The sequence below is a fragment of the Rhea pennata genome, chromosome 10 (assembly GCF_028389875.1).
Source record: "Rhea pennata isolate bPtePen1 chromosome 10, bPtePen1.pri, whole genome shotgun sequence".
NCBI classification, from domain to species: Eukaryota; Metazoa; Chordata; class Aves; order Rheiformes; family Rheidae; genus Rhea; species Rhea pennata.
In genome coordinates this window covers 22,473,500-22,498,331 of record NC_084672.1, presented here as the reverse complement: position 1 = coordinate 22,498,331, position 24,832 = coordinate 22,473,500, and the positions used below count along the sequence as shown (strand labels likewise).

The following is a 24,832-nucleotide window of genomic DNA, read 5'->3' as shown; positions in this document are numbered from 1 at the left end:
TCCCATGTATAACTGCATTTCTACAACCAAAGGTGCTGTGAAGGGGTGGGTGAAAAGAGAGTGGGAGTGAAGTGTGCTGGATCTTAAACCTTTGCTAATAAGGAAAACGAGACATGGAATTACTCCCTCTGATTCAAATACGAGAAGAGGCTGGTCTGCTCGTACAGACAACCCTTCTGCATCCCACCAGTCAGAGGACAGCAAATATCTCTGCCTGCACCATTCTCATTGCTCGCCCCCCATTTTCCTTCTCTGCAAAAGCCAGTGAGGAGGATTCCTGTCTGCCTGGTAATGCTTTGTAGCTGGCAGGTGTACGGCCTTGCTTTTCCTGAGGCTTTGCTCTTGCCAAATGATCAGCTGCTGAGGAGTTAAACTATTGTTTAAAATAGTCTTCAATTAGGCATTTAACGATGGGGCACTTGGCACCTCTGAGATCCTTTTTCAGGCTAATTTCATCACACGTGTTCACATTCCTCTTACATCTGAAAGGTTAATTTCACCAAGGTAAGTGCTGAGAGACTCCCCCCTCCCCTCACCCCCTTCCAAAATTATGATTGATTAACATTTATTCTTTTTAATTAAGATTGAGAGGCTGGAACACCAGGGTGCCCCAGCCTCAGGAAGAAGGACAATTATGCAGCAATTGCACAGCTTTGTAATCACATTATACACGGAATATAGACTGAGCTCTACCAAGGCCATTGTAAATAGGTCATCGGCGAACCCAAGAGATGCTGAAAGGTTTGGTCATCTTTAAGTCCTGCCGAGGGGCTCATATTTGTGCCCAGTCCTTTAGGGGACATTCCTGCAAAGAATCCTGATCTGACTTTGTATCTCTGTGACCTCGTATCTCTGTGACCTCGTGGCATTCACCCAGTGCGCTGTCTCCGCTTTGGAAGCACACAGCCCCCTCCCCTCCTTCTGCAGATGTGTGAAGGAAGAACAAGGGTCTAAAATCCTAAAATCCCCCCTTGCTGCATCTGTTGTGCTGCAGAGCGCTTGAAGGCAAGTCGAGCTGAGAGATGGAAAGTATCTCATCTGGAACAAACATTTCACAGATTAGATCCTCCTTCTCCTCCCTTCTGGTAAGTGTGTGTGCACCTTGCTGGCTCCAGATAGACCTCCATCATCCAAGAGCCCTCAAGGCAGCTGACAGACTGCCACCAACCGGGGGGGGGGGGGGGGGGGAGAGGGGATGCACTGAGACCAGGTGGAGTAGCAGGGATGGAGCAGCTCTTAGCCATCAGTCAATGCTCAACTCTTGATAAGCTGGGGAATGAATACGACAATGGGCAAACTGCTTTGCTTGGCCCAGTATCTTCGGTGTGGGCGCTCAGAGTAGAGTAAGCACCTAGGAAGCATACACAACATACTACTTTTTAATACTCCCCCATACACTGTTTTCAACTCAGAAGCTTTTCTCAGAAGGACCGAGAAGAGATTAAAGCCCAAACATATACATGCAGGGTGACAGAAACATACCCTGAAGGTGTATCAGAGACAGGATCTGAAAGGTTGGTAGACTGTGATTTATTACAGAGCTTTGGAGCAAGCACTGGCTACACTGGTGTAGCCCAGTGCTGTGAGGATGTTCCAGTTTAGGTCCTTCTGGCTGAGTCTTCTGGCTCTGTAATGCACCTTGGCTTGGCTTACCTGAAGCCAACCTGGGTTTTCTGCACCATGTTTCTCCTGTGCTCCTAGTCCTAAGGTAAGCAAAACTGTCACGGGTGTGTCAGTAACCAGGACATGGTCCATTTTCTCCTGGAGCGTGGAGAATTGATAGTGGCTGAATAAGCATATGGGAATATGGCTATTGGAGTCAGACCAGATAGCCTTGTCTCCAAGAGTGGCTGCAAGCAGTTTCTTGTGATGCTAATACTTTGGCCAGTATGCTCTCCCTATGTCTGGTAGCAGTAGTGAGAGCTACCAGACCTGTTGGTTCTTTTGGGACTTCTGTGCAGAAGCAGCAAGTGAGATCAAGGAATATGCGGATTAAAAAAAAATGACCACAAACACACTCTTCTGTAAACAGAACCAAAGAGGGAGCAAAACCTCAGGGCATGCAGATCTGAAAAAGTGTCCGCGTTCAAAACCCTGACCCTTTGCTGGTGATGTCTGCACCTGTGGACTTGAAGGTCTCGGACACTGTCAGCAGCTGGTAGATGGAGCAAGGAGGCTGTTGGCTGTTTATGGATATCAAGGGGCTTGGAAGGGAGCTGCAAATTAATTTGAAAATGCTAGGTGCACATGCATTAGAGGCAAATCTGCGTACTTTTGGGGAGTGACTGTAAGCGCTACTCTCAAATGTCACTCAGTGTAATGCTGTTAACGCTCTCCAGCCTGGTATTTGCGTCAGTGCCCGGAGCTGGTAAGTCCACTGGAGGCAGGAAAATCCACTCTCATTTCCCTTCAGTTTGTTGCCAGGTTTAAAAAACAGTCAACTTCCCCGCTCCCTCTCTGTTAAAAGAGTCGGGCATCAGTATTGATGGCATGTTTCCTGAGCATTGCTGCCTGCATAACCGTTTCTCCATGGACCTTGTCTTTTGAACTGCAGAGGCACATTATTAATTGTTTTTTTTTTCCTGCTGGATGCAGAACTTTCTGATTCTAATAATGTTTGCTCTCCTCATCTGCTCTGCTGATTTTCTTTCTCTTAATTTCTCCTCTCAGTTTGTTTCTAATTAGCAGTTCTAACCTGCACCATACTTGCCTTTCATCCTTTGTGAGAGGCAGACTTGGACTGGAATTAAATGGAACGATGTAGACTCGGGGCTGTGGTTTCCCACCATGGGAGTTAGGGTACAGAAGCGAGGGGAATTAAGAGCTGAAGGCAAACAGGTTGCTGAAGTGGTTTACAAGCCTCAGGGTGGTGTTAACCCAGGCAGCAATTAGGGATCAGAATAAAGGGATGCAGCTGCGGGGGATACAAGGGCCAGAGGAGGAGGAGGTAGAGGGGAAAGCACAAGCCACTTGCCTTCCGAGTTGGATCTCTGAGAGCGAAGGGACCTGGATGCGGACAGCTTAGAAAGAAAAGGTGGAACTAGCAAACCTAGGGCGTATGGGCAGCAGGGGATGCGTATGCTGGGGAGATGCTTCACCTCAGACCGCGGATAGTCAGCACAGTGCCAAAAGCCACTCTCAAGAGGCAGAAATGCTTGAACTGAAGGTGTGACGGTAGCACGGGTAGCCGCGTCCTCCCTTCCCCATGCTGCGAGGGGTGGGTCGCCCTATGGCTGTATGGCAGGGAGCTGTGGGGGACAACGAGGACGGTGGGCGTTCGAACGCTGCTGCTCTGGACAAAGCCGAGACTGAGCGTGAAGATCCGGCCTTATGTTTCGTGGTTCACGTGTTTCGTGCTGGCTAGCTCGGGAGGGTTTGAAGGTAGGGGTTTCCAGACCTGAGCCACACTGCTTAGTGCTAAAGAGCCTCTGCTCTGTATTTATCAGCTGTTGGAGTCTCAGCCCCTGCACAGCAGAAATCTCACAATAACCCACATCTGTGGCTCACACCTATGCTTCATGAGCTGAAGAAAGCTTTTTCATTACTCCTGCCACAGCAGCCAGCTGGAAATCCATTTGGCTCTTGTAAAACAGAGCCAAGGTGGGATCCTAAACATGTGTTTAGCGTTGTATTGCCTGTTATGTGTAATTGTAGTTCTGATGACATTCTTCTTCCCTGCTTGGAGGTGGCTTGTGCAGCTGAACATGTTCTTATCTCCTGTTATTAAATCCAGGAGAGACTTTTACCCTGCTCTCCTCCTCACTTGAATAACCCCTAGCTTTCCCCCTGCTTCTAGGAAACCAAGAAGCTGCCCATTGACCAGTGCGAGTGGGAAGGCTATTTTGATGAGAGCGGCCACCTGGTGAAATCCTGGGATTTTATTTCATCCAGCATCCTCGACAGGGTGAGGAAGTCTGAAACAAGGATGGTGACGGGGAGTGGAGGGTATTGTGTGTTACTGTCTCACCTCAGGGAGCTCAGGTCCCAGCAGGGATGCAGATCTTTGCTAGGTCGCACAAGGGACCTTTGAGCCACCTTCATTTTTCTCTCAGCCCAACGCCCTGATGGTCCCCACCAGTGAGAGCCAGCAGTCGCTTGTGGTTGTTGACGGGAAAAGCTCCAGGAAACTGGTAACGCTCCTGGGAGCAGCAAAGGGCTGTGAAGTGCTTCTGGCCTCCAGGAGTGTTCCCAGCCTCGCACCCAGCTTCAGAACTGGGCAGATTTGCCTGGGGAGGCAGCTGAAGGGCTAATGATCCTTGGAAAAGTGGCCCCCCTCCCCCTGTTTTTTTTAGAATATGTTGCTGATCAAATAGCATCCCTTTGCCTAGCAATGCTGCACGCTTATCCTCGTTTGGCATCTCCTGCTTGCTTGCTTGCTGCTGCTTCTTTTCTTGCCGTTTACAAATTAGTCAACTTTGCCCAGTGAGGAAGAATTGATTTTTATCACAAAACACTTTTTTTTAAGCCTCTAAAAAAAGCTTTTCATTTCCGTGAAAGGAGCCAGGAGAGCTCACAGATGAACCCAGACAACCTGTCACACTTCTCGAGAGCTGTGAAAACACTCTGGGTCTCCATTGCCTGGGCTGATAGTGAGAAATTTTACTGTTTGTGCTTAAACACAGCCAGTTTGGTCTTGAACCGACCCCTGTGGAGACAGCTGGGGCTGGGTGTAGCTCAGGTGAGCTGGGATAACTTCTGGGTGTGTCAGGCCTTGCCCACTCGTGACATGATGCCTGGTTGGAGTGGGGACTCCACGGAGAGGCAGGACTACAGCTATTTGCAGTGTGGTGGAAAGTTGTGGTTTTTGTTCTGGAACATCTCGATCAAAATGCTTCTCAAATTGTAACAGAGATAGGATCAACTTTGTTTAAAAAAATGTTGCAGCTGTTTTCTGTTGAAACATTTATTGTTTGTTGAGAAGCCTTCCTGAAAACCCCAAATAGTGACTGTTTCCCAGTTTGTTTTTTAAGGGAAGTGGCAACCTGGAAGCACCTTAACCACAGTGCAAAGTTGCCTCCTAATAAGATAGGAAAGCCTGAAAGTGCTAGTGCAAATAGCACGGGCTGGGCCAATGCCATACAGCCAGCTCCACAAGCGACTACCCAGATATGAGCACAAAATGCTCCCAAAGGTACTGCTGGGGCCACGGCCCCCGCTGAGCCACCTGGCACGCCGTGCTAGCGACCATCGCCCTCCCAAGTCACCCATGCTGCTGTCCCCAGGGCCTGGACCCATCCGTGAGGTCAGAAGCGTGGAAGTTCCTCACCGGGTACTACCCGTGGAGCAGTTCGCGAGATGAGAGGCTTGCGGTTGAAGGCGTGAGGAGGTACGTCTGGCTGTCTGCCCACCTGGCTGCCCGCCTGCCTTAGCTGTTGGGTGGGGTAGAGCTGCTGTCACATGCAAGTAATTTTCTATTGAATCCTTTGGCACCTTATGACTGGGTGCCAACCTCTCTGAGGTGTCTGTCTTTCACCTCCAGTTTGGGTGGAGGCAGGTGTTCAGAGACTGAATTGCTCTCTTGGTGTGGAGGGTGCCTCCTCGGGCTTGACATGCTCCTGGGCTCTTCCTGGCCTTTCAGTGGCTAGAGTCCCTGGAGCCCTGAGGGCAGATGCTATTATTTTAGCTGTTCCCTTTCATGCTTTTTCCACTCCGCTCTTAAAAGCTGCTGTTCAGAGACCTTTTTCTCTGCTGATCACAGTCATTTTGGGGTAACAGAGGGAGCCAGTGCAGCTTTGGGACCCACTGGTCCTTCCCAATCCAGTAAAGCAAAGCTTTACTGCAGCAGGTTTTGCTGTGTACCAAATGCCCAGGGTGACTGGACAATGGCCATGCCTCCCGTGGTGGGCAGCCATGCGTCCCCTTCTTGCAGGAAGAATTATGAGTCCTTGGCCAAGATGTACAACAAGATACAGCCATTGCTGGAGACGGAGCACAGGGGTTTCTCTCAAGTCTGCAGATTCATCAGTAAGTGCTTGCTTAGTCCTGCCCCGTGTGAGTGTGAACGCTTGTGCAAGTGCGTGGTCTTCTGGCAAACTATAGGCACTGGAGTTCTACCTGGTTTGAGCTGGCTGGGATGAGTCCCTGGGCCGTGCCGTGGTGGCAGAACACAGTGGGAGGGAGCCCAGGGTGCAGGTGGCTCTGCCTTTAGAAGGAGGTGCAGAGCTGCAAACCTGCTCGCTGGTACCCGCTCGCAGCTGGCCAGTGCAGGTGGGCATGCTCACCTCATGTCTGGCAGAGCTCCCATGCACATCATTATATTTCTGAATACCTAAAATTCCCCACAGCCGTTCCAATTTGTGACATTTTTCTTCTACTTTGCTCATCCTGAGTTTCTGTATTTGACTGCTAGAGCCGGCACCTGCTACAACACTGCCTGGAGCCATCAGCTTTTCAGTGATGGGTCAAGTGACCCAGAGAGAGAGAATTATATATAGAAAGACAGGAGATAGAGATGTCATTAGAGAGAGGCTGAGAGTCTGGAGAGCACCTCCAGGCCCGTTTTTTGTGGATGAAAGGAGCTTACTTCAGTGAATAGCATTATTATATTCAGATTCCCATTTAGGTTTCTCCAAGATGTACAACAAAAGGAATATTAAATGATATTGCAAAATTTGTGTTACAGATCAATGTAACCTGCATAAATCAACTCAGCAGAGGAAAGAAGGCAGGGTCTGTGCTGCTGCTTCTTTTTTTTCTTTCTTTTTTTTTCTCTTCGTTAAATGCCTTGCTGAAATTAAGTTGCTTCTTTAGAAATGAAAAACACTACATCCAGCTGGAGAAGACCTTAGAAAAATGTAATTCCTTCAGACAAATACAACTCCTTGCTTCTTTTCTTTTTTTTCCTCCTCATGAGTGGATGAAGAAGAAATCACTCTCTATCTTTCTGTACAAAGTTGCCTGCTTAAAGAGCTGTTATGAGATTACCCAAGTTTTTCAGAGCTAAAACTTTTCCTATATGCAGACAAACATGTAGACAAAACTTTGGGGTAGAAGGGAAGCAGGGTGACAGGATTCTTGGACCAGGAAGAAATCTGTGGTGAAAATCAGAGCAAGAAAGCTAAATCAGAGCCCTCTTGAGGGTTCTCAGCCAGGTAAAGATATTACCTTTGAACAAAGAGGTCACTTTTGAACAAGCCTAGATTGCAAGAATTGACTGTACCAGCTCAAAGCGTAGTGGCCCAGCTCCGTCTACACCACATATCTTACCTGTGAGGTTTTCTGCAAGGCTTTTATGCATGCAGAACTGATGTTGTGAAGTAGCCTGGTACAAATGTTTTGCTCCAAATGTGAAACTCAAGTGACCATTTCTCCCTCCTCCCAGACTCAGACCTGCAGAGACTGTACACGAGAGATGCCCAAGGCCAGACCAGGGTGGACAAGAAGCAAATGGAAAAGATCCTTTTGTTAAGCTACGTGTGCAACATGGAGGCTGGTATGTGAGGAGCAGCTCTTGTGTGGCCCCGGAGGGGCTTTTCAAAGCGAGGACCTTTCCCCAGCTGAGTTCAGGCCTCATTAGCAAAGGGACACTGTGCTGGCCTTCCCAGAGCCCGTGGAGGGATGTTCTCCATCCTGCTCTCCTCTGGATTTCTGGGGACTCCTCTTGCCTTTCTTTTCTTTGTTCTGCATAACCCATTCCTGCCTGGACTCTGTCCTTGCCACTGTCCTGCTGAGCTCTGCCTGACCTCTCAGCCCTCCTAGTCTTGTCATGACTGCCTGTCACTCCCTGAGCACGTGGCTGGCAGTGCTGAGCCCAGTCTCTGCTGGTGGGTACACGTGAGTGCATCTGCGTATCCTTTTTCCTGGCAGAATACCAGCAAGGCCTTCATGAGATGCTCCTGCTCTTCCATCTTCTAGCTGAGCAGGAACATGAGATCTACTGGCTCTTCCAGTTCTTCCTCCAGAAAACAGTAAGTTTCTGGGTGCTTTTCCCCTGGATGAAGCCCCACATTGGGGCTGATGCTTTCGGGGCAAAGCAGCTGCCCATAGTCTCCAGCCTTTAGGTTCGCCTCCGCACCCCCACCAGTCACAGTGCCTTCCCTTGCCACCTCACAGTGACCCCTGGTTTGGGCTGGCCTTCTCTGTCCTTGCTGCGTCAGACTCGGGAGCCAGGCCAAGGCTGAAGGGGTGTCAGTGGGGATGGCACCGCGGTGAGGTTGCAGAGAGCAGTTCAGCCAATTCCGACTGAAGGAGAACACCCCTGCTGACTCCGGAGGGAGGCAGGCAGGACCTTTGCGGGAGGTTTCTGAGTTTTGTAGCTGCATAAGCCCCCAGGCAAGCTCCCCCTCAGCGCCAGCATCTGCTGCCTGCCCTGAAAGACGATCTGCTCAGGATCCCCACGTGTCTTTGAGCAGCGGGCAGGCAGGAACCGTATCCAGAGGCTGCTTAGCATAAGGCAGATCAGCTCACCCCGTAGGGGTAGGGGAATGAAGGGACACACGCCGCTGCTCACATTATCTGTGTGCACTGTGTCTCAGGAGGGTAACAGTCTGCCACTGCCCCTGACTGTTGGAAGTGGGCATTGCTCAACCAGCAGCACCCTGTGCTGTGATATTAGCCAGGTTTGGATTCAAATTCTGCTGTTGATCTCTGCAAGGACTGGAACCACAGTAATGGGGCCAAATCCTCAGTTAGGAGGCCTTTGGATTTATGGGACAGGTGAAGCGGGCTTTGCAGCTCTAGACAAGCTGGGCCATCTGATCTTTCCCTGATCTGTGTTCCTGCTTTCCGTGTCCCCCAGGAGCACAGCTGTGTGATGAACATAGGTGTGGGGAAGAATTTGATCATGCTGAAGGCATTGATTGCATTTATGGATCCCACCTTTGCAAAACACCTAGGTAAGTCCCAAGCCTCTTCCCTGCCCTCTGAGCCCAAAGAATATGCTCCCATGGGCCAGAAAGCATCATTTAGAGAGGATGCCAGCAAAGGAAGGTAAATATTTGAACAGTGATCTGCTTTACCTATGCCTGCTGAATATGCTGAGGATGTAGGTCAGGGACACTGAGCAGGGGTTACACATCTTGGATATCCTGAGACAACTGCTTGGGAGCAATTTGAAAGACCGTAGCCCTTTACACTCACTTTTCTGAATTTATCTCCCTTTACAATTCATCTTGCAGCCTAAGCAACTACTGACTGAAGAAACCCAGCCTGGCAATGTGCCAATGTGCTCCTTGCCCCATGTCTTGCAACTGTTTCCTTTTACCTTCAAACCCTAGTTTCTGATCAGAGTTTGCTTTTCTCATTTTTCAGAAGGAAAAGGCACACAAGTTATTCAGTCATTGTTCCCCTGGTTTTGCTTCTCCTTCCAGCGAGTGTTCAAATCCTTCTACGATGTCTGGAGGCTCTGGGAGGTGAGTGTTTTTAGAGTCTGCTTCTTTTGGGGTTGTTGCTGTTTTGGAAAAGCAGACATACCCCCAAACCAAACCACTCCCACACTGCTTCTGAGATGGCCTGTGCGTTGTTGGTCCCTTGTCCTATCGTGCGGTGTTTTCCTGGGCGTGGGGTGCTCACACTGCCTTGCATCTGTAAGGGGAGACGGTGTTGTGTCACAAGGATGGTGTTCCACCACCACTCCTGGGGACGGTGTGCTGAGCAAGATAGGGCAGAATCTTGCATGGCTTTCAGCTTCCGATAAGCCCCATGGTGAGGTTCAGATATTTGGGATACACATGGGACAACAAGGATTGTTGTGATTCGTGTTGTGCTTTGGCCAGGTACACTGTTCTTAACAGATGATAACCACTGGATCCAGATCCTTCAAAGGTATAAGATGTCTAATTCCTCATTCCTAGCAGAGGACCTTGATAGGCCCAGGGCTTTGGATGAAATATGTAACCCTTAAGTGTCTTTGAATTCAAATTTAGGTCAATTATAGCTCCCATAAAGAGCTGTTGTAACCACCTTCCTCAAATATATCTCAGCGGATCTACAGTCAACCATATATTCTTTTCTGAATATATGATAAAGATTCTGCTCTTAATCATCCTCCTGGGGTCAGGAGGCATGTCTCTGAGTATGGCAACACCTTTTTCAGGTGGCCAGACATGCGCCTGTTCCCCAGGACAGTTAACCCTAGAGCTCCTAGTGGTTTGCAAAGCAGGTGATAATCGAAACCAGGAAACCTCAGCACTGCCATCGAGCCCTCCAGCAAGATCTCCTGAATGCTGATGCAGTGCTCCTTGGCAGCCCGGACAGCTTTGCTGTGGGCCGTGGGGCAGCACAGTCTGTACCCCTACGGAGCTGGCTGTGGCAGTGCCCTCCCCATCCAGCTGCAACTCTGGCATCCACAGTGGGACTTCAGGAAGAAGAGAGGCTGCTGGAGCAGCGGGATTCCTCACCCTCCCTGTGCAAGCTTCTCTTTGCATCTCATTTCTCAGTCCCGCTCTCTGGAGGCTTTGATTATCTCAATTAATATTTGCACAGACTCTCTCTCCGCGCTCGCCCCTCTTGATGAAGTCTGTGCGGCAAGTGTTTGCTCTAATTATTCTCCGCCTGGGCAGCGGGAGCTCAGGGCTGCGGGAGCCCTGCCTGGGCAGGGAGGAAGCAGAGGAATCCTGGAGACAAGAGCAGGTCCTTGAAACAGGCTGCAAGCTGCCTTTGCCATAGAGCCACAGGGTGGGCTACGTTCGCCAGCCTAGTTTGGCTGGTCCCAGGTCTGTTTTTTGTGGGTGTCCACATGCAGGCTTATTCAGAGATCAGTTCTGATGTTCGTTCACTTAAGATATCTCTGTCTCCTACTTCTTTCACCTTCCTGACTAGGGAAAGCTCTTACACAGAGCTAGCTGGGTCAGGATTTCCATTTAGATGTAAATTGTGATCTGTAAAATTCTTGGTGTGCAGCTAGGGCATCTCTGGGCTTTTCAGGCCTCCAGGAGCCCTTCTTCAGAGTCTGTGTTCAAGCATCTTGGAGCACAGAGGGCTCCACTGGAGGGGGCAGGGGTGGGAACCCTCAGCAACAACAACAACAGAAAAACAAACGGCCCTCACCAGACAGGAAGATTAGGTGTGGAAGTCCTTGCTGCAGGATTTTGAGGATACTAGAAGTTTGCAGGGTTTAGAGGGAAACTGGACAAGCTGATGGGAGAGACACCTCTTCAGAGTCCTCCGTGGCTCAGGAAGTCCTTGTAAATTGTTGGGGACTAGGAACGTATCGGGGCAAGTACTGCTCATGCCTGCCCTGGTTGTTACTCTTACCTAAGTACCTACTTTCAGTGAACCTCAGAAACAGAATATAGGGCTACGTGGACCTTCAGGCTCATTTGCTACATCTGTTCCTATGTTCTTATGGCAAAGGGCCCCCCCAGACACCACCTTCAATCAGGGGTCCCAAGTGTGAAGGGTTTGACCTGTCCACAGTGCTGCAACCCTCCCTTGGACCATTGCAACCTCTCTTCGACCTGTAACAACCGTAACCCCCTCTCCCAGCACCCCCAGGCCCCTTCTCCCTGCATTTGGGGTCCTTGGAGTCAAAATTGCCAGGAGGAACATCAAGGAGTTGGGGTTGCTGCTTTGTTATTTTTTCAGCCTATTAGAGGGCTCAATTCTTAGTATGAGAGGCTCTGGTTATCTTGGATTGGAGATTTTACCTGTAGGTTTCCCTGATGTTTTCTTCCCCACCCACCTCTCCCATCTGTTTCCCCCAAGGTTTTCCTGACAGGGAAGCCCTGCCGAAATTTCCAGGTGATTGTGGCCTATACGCTGCTGCAGACAGTGAGAGACCAGATCCTGCGGGAGAACATGGGTGGAGATGACATCCTGATGGTGAGCGGGTGTGCGGGGAGCCCTCTGCAGAGGGTGCACTGCCATCCCCCTGCCCAGCGAGGGGAAGGACATCCCATCTCGCTGGGTCGCTGCTTGCTCAGCCCCCGAGCTGCCAGGGCTTGGGAGGAGCTGCGCGTTGGCCTTTGCATACCTAGCCTCCAAGCAGTGTTTCAGGAATCTAGCAGGCCTAGATTACTGAATAATGACTTTATTTTTATTTTATTACTGAATAAATGACTTTATTTTCCTGAGAGAAGAGTGAGAAAATCCAGGAGAACGGATGGCTGGATATTTTAAGTATCAGGAAGGAGAAGGTACTTTGACAAGGAAAAGGAGCCTGATCTCTAACAAAGATTGATTAGGTGGAAGCACGCAAAGGGAGCTCTGGTAATCAGCTGTGGGTAGCTGCGCCTTCCTCTCTCTCACAAAGCACCAGAACAGGAGGAGGAAAGAGATTACACCCAGGTTTTGAGTCCTGTGCTTGGGCCTCGCTGTGGTCGAAGAGAGGAAATGCAAGCGGAGAAGCAACAAGGGGAGAACATGTAGAAATTTCAGAAAAGAGGAGGAGGATCAAACTGAAAATCAAACGTGAAACCTGGGACTCCCGTTTGCCACCCCTCTCTGATAACTCCTCCTCTGACCAGAAACGGAGCAGATACATGAGACCTCTCTGATTTTTCTTCATCTCTTCCCCTGGCCAGCTCTGTGGGAACCTTGTGGACCTGGATGCTGACCAGCTGATCTCCGAAGCCTGCTCCACCTATGACCGCCTCCTGGAACATGCAGACAAGGTGAGAGGCAGGGCCTCCCCAGGGAGGTGGCTGGGGATGGCCCTTGCGGGGCTGAAGGGAAAAGGCTGTTGTGTCATGGTTTCAACTGATCTTCCTCAGGTGCCAGCTGCACTGATGGAATTCTTCACCCAGGCAAGGAAATAGAAGCAGGAGGCAAGCTGGTTGAGCTGCAATAAACACGTGCATACAAGCTGGTGCGGTTTGATGGGGGAGAAGAGAGAGACGGAGTTTCTTGGCTTTTTGTGCTCTGCTGTTGATGTACACTGGTCAGGAGATGGATCTGAGCTCATGGCACAGAGCAGTTTATATGGATCTTGTGGCCAGGTTTGAAATCTCAAGCCTGTCAGCACCCAGCTTTATCCTGCTGTCCTGTTCCAGCCTCGATCAACTTGATAACATCCCAGCCTGAGGCAGGGCATCATCCCTACCTGCAGCGTTAGCAGTGGGATGAAAGAAAACAAGCAGAAAGGCAAAGGGTCTGTTTAGAAACAGGAGCTCCAAGCTCCTCCTCTGCTCTGGAAGGGCCCAGGCAGAAGGATAGTCCTTCCCAGAGCAGATGTGAAATCACCTGGCCTTCAGTCATTCATAGTGGGGGATCTGGGTCTGTTTTAAGACTACCTGGCACCTACTCAGATCACGTTAATGTCCCAGCTTCTGCAGGACCTGTGTGAATGAGGCCCTGAGGCTTGCACTAGATATCTCATCTTTCAGCATGAGACAGCCCGTGGCTTGCTCTTATGCCACTGGTCTGATGAACCAGACTGTGCAAGGGGAAGACACCATGGGTGTGGAAATCATCATGCAGTGGGGCTCTTTGGATGGACCCTGTGAGTGGGCACCTAGACCCTGCTTGTTGGCCCATCTCTAGCACATTAGTGAGGTTTCAGCTCTGTGCAGCAAATGTGTGAGGTATGGGGCTGGTGGCAGGGGAAGAGGAAGAAAGCACCAGCTGTGTGTGCTTTGGAGACTTGACAGATCTGCAGAGAAGAGGGGAGGCAGAAAGCAAACATCTCCCTGCAATGCACCTTCTCTCTGCCTTGGCCTTTTCCCTCCCTCAGTTTTTTCCCTTTGAACTGGAAAGAGCCAGAAGGGCCGATATTCCCCGGCGCCTGGCTAGTTAAGGACAAAATAAACAAGCACAGGGAAGAAAACAGTGACTGAAGTGGAGCACGGCTACCCACTGAACTGTGGCGTGTTCAAAGTGACCTTGACAGATGCTGTGGAACCTGTAGGTGACACTTATCAGATATGACAGGGATAGAGCGAGCTGGGAAGAGGCTGTGTGAGGAGCTGTGACATGACTTGAAGATGTGGTGAGAGTCACAAGAGCTTCAAACACATGGTGTGTCTCCTTGATCCTGCAAACTGCATCTCCCTGGAGCACAGGCTGCTTACCAAGGGGACTTGGGACCCTGCAGCATTTCCATTATGGGCAATTTGGCTGCTGTTTTAGATGTATGGAGGAAGATATGGCCTTGGAAAGGATATCTGTGTGTTTCTGTTTTCTGGGTGTTTTTGTCTGCTTGCCTTGACTCTCCTAACGCCCTTCAGGGCTGTTGCCATGTCACCTGCTGCTTTGGCTGAGGTCTCTCCTTGGTAAGGAAATTTCTGCTGGTGGCTGTCCATGACACTCAGCTGGCAGCTCTGGCTCCAGAGGAAGAACCACCCCTGTCCAAGCCTGTAGCGGGGAGAGACGCAGACACCTAACACCTTCCCTCCCTGCCGGGCTGGCTGCAAAAGCTGGACCTGTAATGTGTTGCCTTAAAGTGGCTGGCATCTTCCTTTATAACTAAACTGACTCTGATTTAGGCTGTTTCCTTCATGCCCAGTCTCATCTCTCTCTCTCCTGGCTCTTGGCTCCCTGGCTTGTCCCCACTAAGCTTGTCCCGTGAGATCCTGGGATTTGCCTCCCTGGTGCCTTTGGTGAGGTCCTTAAACAGCACCTTGGCCATGAGGTGCTCATCTGTGGGTGGAAATCAAATCACCACGTCAGTGAATTTGAAGGTCCAGGAAGACTCGGACCTCTCTGGCTGCTGCCTGGATTGTTACTGAGCGCTGCAGCTGGCAAACTTGCAGAGCATCATCTCTAGACTAGTGAGTTTTTCGTTCTGCTCCTTCCACCCAGAATGTATCTTTTGACCACCAGGCTGATGCAGCCAGTACGCTTTCCTCCTCGCTTTTTTTCCAAGGAGTACAGAGATGATTGCTGTTGGAGTGCTGGCTGGATGTTGTGTCAAAGTCAAACGTTATACATCATCTGCTGAACAGCAGGAAGCTCTTCAGTCCTTTGCCAAGTTTGGAGACTTTGTCATTTCCCCAGAAAGACAAAAGCCACAGAAGGGCTATAAATCTCAGTGAGGGTTAAAGAAGGAGAAGAAAGAGACTCCAGCCTGCATGAGGAATTCATTCATCCTCACCCAGCTTGGCAGGTGGAGCAGAAAATCTGCCGATATATTCAAGGCCCTAATAAGTTTCGAAGCGTCCAGTGGATATTAATACAGAGCTGTACCTTACCTTCTCTGCTGAACGGCTTTTATCACTCCAGACACTTTTGCTGACACCGAGCTATTTGTTTTGCAATGGATGCTCCCCGGACAGGGATCAGGGGAGGCTGAGCTAATGCTGCCTGACATACTTCATTTAGGAGATAAGAAGAGTTGGTGAAAGGAGAAGAAGGTTGGAAAGGACTCCAGGGATGAAAGCCTTCTTGTGCCCCCCTGGGAAGGGGGAGCCCGGGAGGAGCACAGTGTGACTGTGTGGGAAGGAAGGGTTTTACAGGACCCTGTCGAGCCTTGGGGAAAGCCACCAGGAAGCACGTGTGAAGCAGGGCCTGGCTCCAGGTGTCCTAATTCAGCTCAGTTCTCCCTGGACTAAGCCATGGGGTGTCTTCTGGAATTATGGTGTTAACTGAAATACAGCTTTTGTCCTAGATAAAATAGGAGGTGTCGGATAGCCTGTGGCCAGGGGCTGGCTTGAGACTGAATTCAAGGTAAGCGTGGCCAGACCAGGCAAGTTTATATGGGGACCTGCCAGGGAAGCGACCACTCAGGCTGTGGCTGACCGACGTAGGAGGAGGCCTCCGGCTCGTCATCGTATTTCACCGCTAAAAACAGCAGCTCCTAGACTTTTGCAAGGATGAGTTGACAGAGGGCAGAGTTAAGGGTGTTTTGGTTATTTCATTGGTTATGTTTTGTTTTGTGGGACAGAATATGATGATTAAGAATAGATGTCCCTGTCTGTCTTAGTGGGACATCGCAGCACATTTGTGCCTTTATGGTTTTAAGCCCAGTGTTGTTTTCCAGCTATATTTGTCTGCAGGATAGAATTTTAACAAGCTCTGTCTCTCCCCAGCAGAGACTGTTGGGCTGAAAAATTTCTTTTGCCTTCTGGGGACAGGAAATGGCTGGCTTTCGGGGAGGCTGGAGAAAATAAAAGAGTGATGAATACAAATGAACACAAACTCTTAAAAGAAATCCCGAGAGAACTTGGCACTGAAATGGAGGAGGAAGAAGAGGGTGGTGAAGAGCAGATGGAACATTTTAGAAAACAGCTGTGCTGAGGACTCGGCCCTCTTTGAGCTCCTCGCCATGGAACAGCAGGGCTATTTGGTGCCTCCACCGCGTGCAGGTGTCTGGGAGCACAACACAGCTGGACCACGAGCTCGGAGCGCTCTCGTCTGCGGGAGCTGGGAGCCCTTTGGATAAATAAAGCTTCCTACTCAAGACGGATGGTGCATTCATTAGCCTGGGTAAAAATCACCCTGTCTCAACGGAGCCTCGCAAAGGAAATTCGTTGCTTTCGCTGAACGCAAGAGGAGATTTGGAAGAACGAGCATCATAAAGTCAGCACTGGCCTAGCTTTCGAAGGCACTTCTGCAAAATGAGGTACCTCAAAAATTCCCCACTAGCTTGCCAGACCATTTCTCCCAAAATTAAACTTTTTGTTTGTTCATCTATTTTAATGGGAGGTTTCGGATAGCCAGTTTGAAAACAGAAGCAATACAAGAACATTCTTGCTGTTAGTTTCTCTGAGAAAATAAAGTCTTCCTTTGTATCTTTTTTTAAAAGTTTTCTCTCCCCCTTGCTGCTGGGAAAAGGAAAGGCAGAGAAGGAAAGAGAAAATAATTTTGCAGTGAAAAACCAAGTTATTCCCTCTGAAAACTCAGAACAAATCTACATTTATTTATTCCTTCGATTTAGTTTGTCTAGTAGCTAAACACTGCAGAGAACTCGGGCTTGCTTTCCTAAACCTGATAATTGCTCCAGAACAGCTTTTCTATTTCCTCCCCTCCTTAACCAAAGTTTGGATTTAACAGGATTTCAGCAGGCTCTGTGCTTAGACAGGGTGTATCTACTGCACGCTCTTGTGGGTGGTAGGGTGCTGGCGGGGTGCTCTGCAGCCTGGGAAGCGGCCCAGGGGGCCGTGAGCTGTGAGGGTCTCCAACCCCACGTCACCTGGTGGTACCATCAGCCCGGGCAGGGGATGTGGGCAGCAAGGTGCAGCTAGGAGGTGATGGGGGCAAAAAACCCTATATTCCTTGTAAGCTGCCTTTTCAGTGGTGACAGCAATCCAAGCAACAGCAGAAAGGGGAGGATTTATTGTGTTTTGCTTGCCCCAGTGTTAATTACACTTTGGAGCAGCCACAGTCTCACCTGAGAAATGCGTCAGTGATATATATATTATATATACATGGATGTGTTTGCTGCCCGACTCTTTGCGATGGTGCAATGTGCTGGGTGGCGGCTTCTGATTTATTCTGAACTGAAAGAGGGATTGTTCTGAAATGAATTTGTTCGTATTAATTACGCTGTGTCCCTGCTGAGATTTTTAACAAGATTACGCTTTCCGAGTGTTGCTGCTTCACTTCTCCTCCTACTCTTTCTTTTCCATTTCAAAGCACGTTGCATACAGAGGTACTTTTTTCCCTGTGACACTGATGAGCAGGAACTTGTTGGAGTTTCCTCATGTCTCGTGCGCCGGAGTGGGCTAGAGGTGCCCAGCACCTCCACCGAGGCTGAAATCGGAGCAGCCGGGACACTGTTGGGAGAAACCATCCTTGCAGATCCATTTTTGCCTCCTCTCCACGGTGGCTCTGGTGGTTGCAACCAGCAGCAATGCTGACTCTAGTTTAACAGGAAGAGGGAGCCCATGGGAGAGAGTAGGGCGACCTGGTGTGTGTGTGTGACGAGGGAGCTGTCTGCTGGAGCAGGAGGGGATTCTTTGGTGGTGTGCTCTTGCCGTGGAAGCAAGGGTCCCTCTGTGCTGGGCAGGTTGAGTTGGAGAGGGATGAAGGCTGCCAAGCCTCTCCTGGTCACGCTAGGCACCGTGGCCCTGGATAGTTTAGGATTCATGCAAGTGGGTGGGTTGTGTTTGGGGCCTCATCCCCATGCAGCCTCAGAGCTTGAGCCTGAGCCTTGGCTGAGCCAAAGGAAGCCTTTGCTCCAGGACAGAGGAGAAGCCAAGCCCAAACTAGAGCTGAAGACCTGAGGAGGAGAGAAGTTTGAGCTTGATTTAACACATTTCAGTGACAGATTTCCTCCCGGCTGGAAAGGTATTTAAATGCACACATGTTGCAAGTGATTGACTGTGTTCTAGCAGCGACAGAGAAATAGCTGGCTTGATTTCCCAGCGGTTCAGTCCTACGTTGGCAAGGAGGCTGTATGCCACATAGGAATACGCTGGGGCAACGTCAGCTGGAGGCAGGGGGGTGCGGGAGGGGAAGGGCAGTAGAGCTGAGGGCTTGGGGCCAGCTGAAAGCAAGCAGCAGCGAAGGACAGGCCAAGCAAAGGAGGGGGGGGGGCGGTTCCTCAGCCAGCAGCAGCAGTGGGGAAGAGCTCCTGCCAACGACTGCCAAGCCAACTGCAGTGGGGGAGTGTTGGGGACAGCTGAGGGGGACTTGAAGGACTCACAAAGACCTCCAAAATTGGAAGGACCCACAGGAAGACCAGCCACCCCTGGGACAGCTCGGGGCAGGGGTAAACACCGCTGACAGTAGAAGTGAGAAGCAGTAAGGAACATGAGCACCTCCAAAGCCAGAACTTCTTACCCGCTCCTCCAAACCCAGCCAGCCACAAATACAGATAAATAAAGCTGTCCCCCTCCTTTTTGTGCCTAGAACTGGATTTTTGCTTGGGCAACCAAAGAAGGTCATGACAATGTTTCCTTTTATCGCATGAAAAGGGGGAGGTATATTGCCCTGGAAAAGCCCCAAGACCTTTGTTTTAGACCTGTGTTGAATTGTTTTAGGAAATTCTTCACATCCTGCACCCGCAGAACGCCTCTGACACAGTGTCAGCACAACTGCCCCCCCACCCCCACCCCGATACTTGGTCTGCTGTGAACCAAGGGCCCTGGGAAAGCATCGCTGGCTCTTAACAGGTTAAGAAGAAAGCCTGGATTCATGACACGCTCTCCCCTCCCTTGAAAACCCATCAATTCCCCCTTCTTTTAATGCCACAAATCTGCCTGGTGCTCCAGCTCCTTCATTATAGCCTAATAGGACACAAAGAGCTTTGCAGAATGGGTAATGAGGCCCGCTCCACCTCCGGCAGCCCCGTTTCGGGGGGATTCACCGCTGTTGCAGACAATTCAGCGGTAGTACCCGGACAAAATGGGGCGATGTGAGTCACCTGCGATGCCAGAGCAGTGGTGCGTGTTTGGAGAGAGCTTTCTGGAGGGGCAGGTGACCAAGGAGGGTCCCCTGCTCTCCTGGTCCCCTGCTCTCCTAGTCCCCTGCAGTTGACTCTGCCTCCAATCCCGATGTTGAGTCTAACTGGGAAAAACACATTTTCTGAACAGTTTGAGCACAGTTTGTGCCCGCCCCCCCCCCCAGCTCAGTGTCTCTGCTTAGCAGAGAGATGGGGAAACAGCATCCAAATAAATCCGTGCTTAACCCAGCTGCAGGCCAGGCCAGGCCAGCGAGCATCCAGCCCTCTGCTCTGCCTCATCAAAATACTGCCAGGACAATACTGATTTCTAATATTGATCCATCCTCGGGCTTATATGCTTCCTGTTACTGGCAGATATTGTCCTGTGCCGATCCGCAGGCCGCCTGGCCCAGCTCCCCTCCACGGGAGCGGGGACGCGCCGTTATCGCCCCGTCGCAGGCAGGGAGCCCCCACTGCCGGGCTGCCAGGAAAATCACTAAGCAGCTGCCGCGGCTGGTGGAAGGTGATGATGCCTTGGAAGTAAAACTTCAGCCCCTGCGTAATTCAGCCTCAGCAAACTCTTCCTCAGATGCTGGCTCACCCCAGATCAAGAGGCTGTTGCGGGAGCAGGGTGATGGACGCGGGCTGCATCAGCCCACCTCCACGGCTGCCGGGGTGCCTGCCCGCACTGTGGGTACCGGAGCTTGCTGCTACTTTTTCAGATTTGGAGGTGGGTTCCATACCTGAAAACTCGCTTTCTTGCTTGTGTTTTTTCACCCAGCTGTATCTTTTCGTGAACCGCCCAAATTATCATGCCTTTCTCTACAACGCTTGCTCGCTTAACACAAATAAGGCAATTTCTCTTCCATGATTGACCCATGATGGCCCTGTGTCCACTCGATCCCCCTACAATGTCCCATTTGGCTCTCCCCCACCTGACAAACTGCAATCTTTCCTGTTTTTAACCTGTTCTTGCTAACCTCTAGGTATTTGCCTACAAAGACCATATCCTCTATCTCCTAGCCACTTCTGACGAAACAGCTCCCCAGCTTGCTTACTTGTCGCTCAACCCTGCAAGCACAAAGACGTGTCACTGTCGAGAGCTTACCCCCGCCCCAGGTCGCCAGGAGCTCCTCAGGCTTTCAACAGAGCCCCAAAACTCACAGAAGACACAGCAAGTGCAGCAAACAGGACGGCAGGAAGCAATCTCTTAGCTTCCCCCAGTGAAGTAAGATGCATCAGGTCCTGATGTTCAAATATTTATGGATTGAAATTAGAACTGGAAATGAGAGCAGTAGAAACTCAGCCATGGCACCTTAGGGGGAGCAGGAGAGGGTGGCAGCAGAGGGGAGTTAATGCGCTCTTGTACTTCTTGTGATCAAATCGTTGGTCTCTGCTTTTGTCTCTCTGAGAGAGAAATGGAAGACAGAAAGTGTCTCTAGAAAAAATTTGGACTAAAGGGATAAAACCTCCTGCCATGCTTAGGCAAGATCAGCCCTCTGGGGTGTTACTCAACCCAGGTGTAACCAACATTGGCTGAGGGGCTCCTGTATTGCTCATTAAGCTCATTAAGGATGAGAGAAGACCACCCATTGACTTGCCTGCTCTGTGGTTTGTTCTGGGAAAGGGAGAGGTGAAAAGAGATGGAGAAAGGAAATTTCCTTTCTTGGGTGGGAGATGCTGAGTTAGGAGGGTTAGCAGCAGCCTCAGCAGAAGAGTTGATTAACAGAAAAACGATGGTTTTTCTTCTTCTCTGCAGGTCCAGGTGAGAGGGAAGGAAGACTTACCCCATTAATCTCACCAGCTCCAGCTGGGAGTTTCACAAAAGCTCTTGTCTTGTACAAACATAAGCTTCAAGGTTTGGCGATTGGGGTCGTGGCCACAGGGTTGCAGAAGGGCCAGACACACATTAGCGTCAGGGTTTCTGTTCATCAAGTATCTCCGTCTGAGCTGCCCAGATGAGTACCAGGGTGAGAGGACAGGCTGCAGCACGTGTGCATGCATGGTGGAGCCCCCCTAATTCTTCAGGCTCTGTCTTCCACCAGCCGAACCCCAAGCCCACGGTGGCCCTGGGTGCCCGGTGGGGGTGACCGCCGGTTCATGGGCAAGGGGGAGGCTGCAGGGTGAGCAGAGTCCTCTACCTGCAGCCTGGTGCAGTCCAGGACCCTGAGGAAATGCAGAATTAGCATTATTAGTATGAAGGCGGATGTGTTCGGTGTCATATGAACAGCAGAGGAACAAGAGGGAAAAGCTTTCTCATTGCTCACGCCTATCCCTGCAATCCGCAGCCACCAGGAGCGAGTCACTGGCAACGTGCACGCCACTTGGGCCAGCTCCTTGCCTTGAAATCTGCTGCTGACAGGGACCTGCACTTGGCCAATGGGTCCTTGAACAGCTCTGGGATAACCGTGGCTCCCTACGTGCTGCTGCTGAGCACCTGGGCAAGGTGCAGCCGTGAGGACTGGGATGTGTGAGCAAATTTCCTGCTGTGGGCTTTTTTGCAGAGCTGTTTTCTCCGCCTGGGTTGGGCACTGCTGCATGAGCCCTCCACCCGCATGGGCTTGTCTTGCCCCTCCTCTGCTACTTCCCTTTTAATCACCAAAGCCAAGAGATCTGGAGACAGAAGAGTATAAATTGCTTTCATCAAAATGAAGCCGGCTTTGCGCTTGCATCAGAAACTCCCTGACCTCATAGGTTTTTCTCTGTAGGATTAACAAGGTTAGTCAATGAGCGTGATCCGATTTGGGTTTGCTGCTATTCTTGGCTGGGTTTAGATGCCGTGGCACGGGCGGATGTGTGGATTCACGGCATGAGGCAGCTTTGGCAGGATAAATGAGAGCATATTGATAATCAGCCTTGTACCAGCTGGGAGCTAACCCTGGTAAAAGGTTTAAAGGGGACAAGTATTCTGCTTGCAAAAGGTCTCTTTGCAGGGTGCTGCTGCTTCAGACAGATGCTGCCTTTCTTTGGGTGCCCTGTGTGGCCCAGCTGGGGTAACAGAGGCCACAAAGTTGCATCTCTGTGCAGCTGAGATCCGTCCTTCCCCGCAGGTGAGAAACTAGCTGAGCTCAGTGAATGCAACTGCTTGTGCTTGACCACAACCTCTCCCAAAACAGCCTCTTCAGGGCCACACCGGACAGTGCCACGGGGCATTTTGCCCCAGCTCTCACCGTGCAGCCTTTTGCAGAGCAATAAATCATTTTGGGCTCTGATTGCTAAGTGTCTCTCTCTTGCAATACACCTAGGGGCTAGGCACACTTTCCTCCCCCTCCCCCCCGTAAAAATACCAGACACCATCCTGAGAGGTGGGGTTAACCCTGCCTTTCCTAGCTCACCATGATCAGTTATTCCCTGGGGACCACTTGCCCCTTGCTCCTGGCAGCCCTCCCCGCCGCTTTGCTTTTCCTGGCAGCCCTTTGAGACACCCGCTGAGGCTCTTCTGCCCTAGTGGTTTGGGCCTTTTGTTTTGGGGAGGGGGGATAGGAAAGGGAAAGGGCTTAGAGGGAGAAAAATGGGGCTAGGAGCCTGCAGCTGACACCTGTCTGGCCCGAGGAAGGAGATTCTGCCTTGCTGCCGGCAGCCCTTCCCCTGGGAAGATCCTTGCCTGCCCTGTCTTCGGAGGTGCGGTGGGCTCAGTCTGAACAGGGATGATCCGATCTAGCGCTCGGCGCTGCGTAGGGCAGCGATGGCCGTAAGGGCCATATTAGGCTTTCCAGGAGCCCAGCTCTTCTTTGCTCATCGTGATTCTCCTCTCTGTTTTCCGTGCAGCAATTAACCTCTGGTCCTACCCCGAAAATGTTTTCATAGCCTTTAATTGCCAGGGAAATCAGTCCTGTAGCTGCAGCCAAAGGAAGGGGCAGGAAGCCTGGCTTCTCTCTCCAGCTTGCCTTTCCTTCCCTTCTTTCCCTTTTAATTAAAATTCAGGCTCATCCCATCCATATACCCAGAAGTGGATCAGGGTTCAGAGCTGTGGTGGTTTTAATGGGAGAGGTTAGAGCCATTGGGCTCCCCAAACTGAGGATGCGCTGCTTCCTCCCCGCCAGAGATGGGGCACAGGGGACTGGATGAGGGACCGAGAAGGACATACTGTCCCTTTCCTTCCTCTAGGTACTTAAAGGCCAGCTCAAGGTGTCCATCTGTCTAGCCTAGACTTTCCTATATGGACTTCTGCTCTACACCAGCTCTTCTGCAGGGAGGGAAACTGAGGCACAGCCAGAACAAACATCCCCCCACTGCGATGAGCTAATTGGTGATGGAGCTGGGCACAGAGCTGATTTTCCAGCTCCTTCCTCCAAGAACCAAAAGGCCAGCTGGAAACATCTGGAGCTCCCAGAACTGTTTCAAAGGTATTTAGAGGCTTCAGGCCAAGGGTTGCTGTGTGGGGTGTTAAAGAGCCAGAAGGGGCCAGGCTCCTTTGGGTTCAGGCTTTACATGCCTGGGTAACCAACAGAGATCTAGTCCCAAGAGGCTTTTCCCTGCTTCAGTGAGCTTTTACCTGGCTGATACTGTAACACCAGCTCAGGGCAAAGGGATTTCAGCTGCTTTCAGGGCTCTGTGTCCCTGTAAGAAGCGGAGCATCCTCAGCCTGCAGGCGTTTCCAAAGCGGCTGCATCAAAACCTCGCCGCGCAGAGCTGCGGGGATTAAGCGCCAGGCGTAAGCTCTGTTTGCTGTCCCTGCACCTTGGCAGAGGGGGGATGTGGCTGAGGAAAGGTGCCGAGGCTGTGCTGTTCCCTTCATCCGCTGGGATCATGAAGGTGGGGGGGGGGATTACACACTTGCGGTGGGATTAAGAAGTTGCCACCGAATTGTCAGGGAGAAAACTGATAAAGCAAACACAAATGCCTTCAGGAGCAACAAGAGGAGGCAGATGAGGACAGGACAAAGCAGCACTTCCCAGGCTTCCCCCAGCAAGGACCGTCCGTGCCTTGTGTGCAGGCAGATCTCAGCACCCGAGGTCACCGCAGGGCATCCGTCGGTGGGTTAGGGTGCCTCACCTCCCTGCTGCAGCTGGCCAGGCGCCGACATCCCCATTGCATCCTGCAAACCTGGGAAGGGCTTGTGGCAAGGCCAGTGCTGAGGCTTAGGACGCAGCAGGGCTTGCGGGCGTTGGGATCATGCATGAGATGGGGTCAGACAGGTCCTGCCTTCCACGGCTTTGAAAACATCGGTTATACGCCCACTGCATCTAATCTTTATTCCTTGCTCGTCACCGATGAGTGGCTGGAGGAAACATTTTATCACCTGAGCAAGGATGCTGTAGCTCCAAAAGGCTGTGGTGAGAAGGATTTGGGGCTTTTTGTTTGCTGTAAAAAGAGACAGTATTTCCTCCCCCCCAAAAAAAATCAGAACAGTTTTGATTTTGTTTTCTTAACTACCATTTTCCAATTTCTTCTTAACACAAACAAATGCAGAGCTGTCTCCTTCATTTCGTCAGCAATAACAAAGAAAATAAGCTGAATTATGTGAATTCTCCACTCCACCCCGACCCAAAAGCCAATTTCTCTTTTTCCGCAGACAGTTCTTGTTGGTGTTTCAATTGCTTCTAATGGAGATGTCCATCACAGAGAATACGCAAGCGAGGACATTAACCCAGATATGATTCCAGGCAGGAAGGAATGCATTAATGACCATTT

The 24,832-nt window shown here is 50.8% G+C and overlaps 1 protein-coding gene across 1 annotated transcript; it reads left to right on the top strand.

Annotated features, from left to right (window-relative positions):
- The first annotated feature begins 1,022 nt into the window (after positions 1 to 1,022).
- TBC1D21 (TBC1 domain family member 21) lies at positions 1,023 to 21,672 on the top strand. The gene is made up of 13 exons (XM_062584050.1): positions 1,023 to 1,085; positions 3,797 to 3,904; positions 5,223 to 5,326; positions 5,870 to 5,964; positions 7,322 to 7,432; positions 7,807 to 7,907; positions 8,738 to 8,834; positions 9,250 to 9,350; positions 11,644 to 11,760; positions 12,462 to 12,551; positions 19,598 to 19,888; positions 20,958 to 20,963; positions 21,487 to 21,672. The coding sequence occupies exons 1-13, from the start codon at positions 1,023 to 1,025 to the stop codon at positions 21,670 to 21,672; spliced, it is 1,470 nt and encodes a 489-aa protein (XP_062440034.1).
- Positions 21,673 to 24,832: the final 3,160 nt, after the last annotated feature.

Excerpts from the sequence above, each read along its gene's own strand:
- TBC1D21 (XM_062584050.1), top strand. The coding sequence starts at position 1,023 with ATGGAAAGTATCTCATCTGGAACAAACATTTCACAGATTAGATCCTCC. Across the intron at positions 1,086-3,796 it reads CCTCCTTCTCCTCCCTTCTG|GAAACCAAGAAGCTGCCCAT; the intron begins GTAAGTGTGTGT and ends CCCTGCTTCTAG. Across the intron at positions 5,965-7,321 it reads TCAAGTCTGCAGATTCATCA|ACTCAGACCTGCAGAGACTG; the intron begins GTAAGTGCTTGC and ends CCCTCCTCCCAG.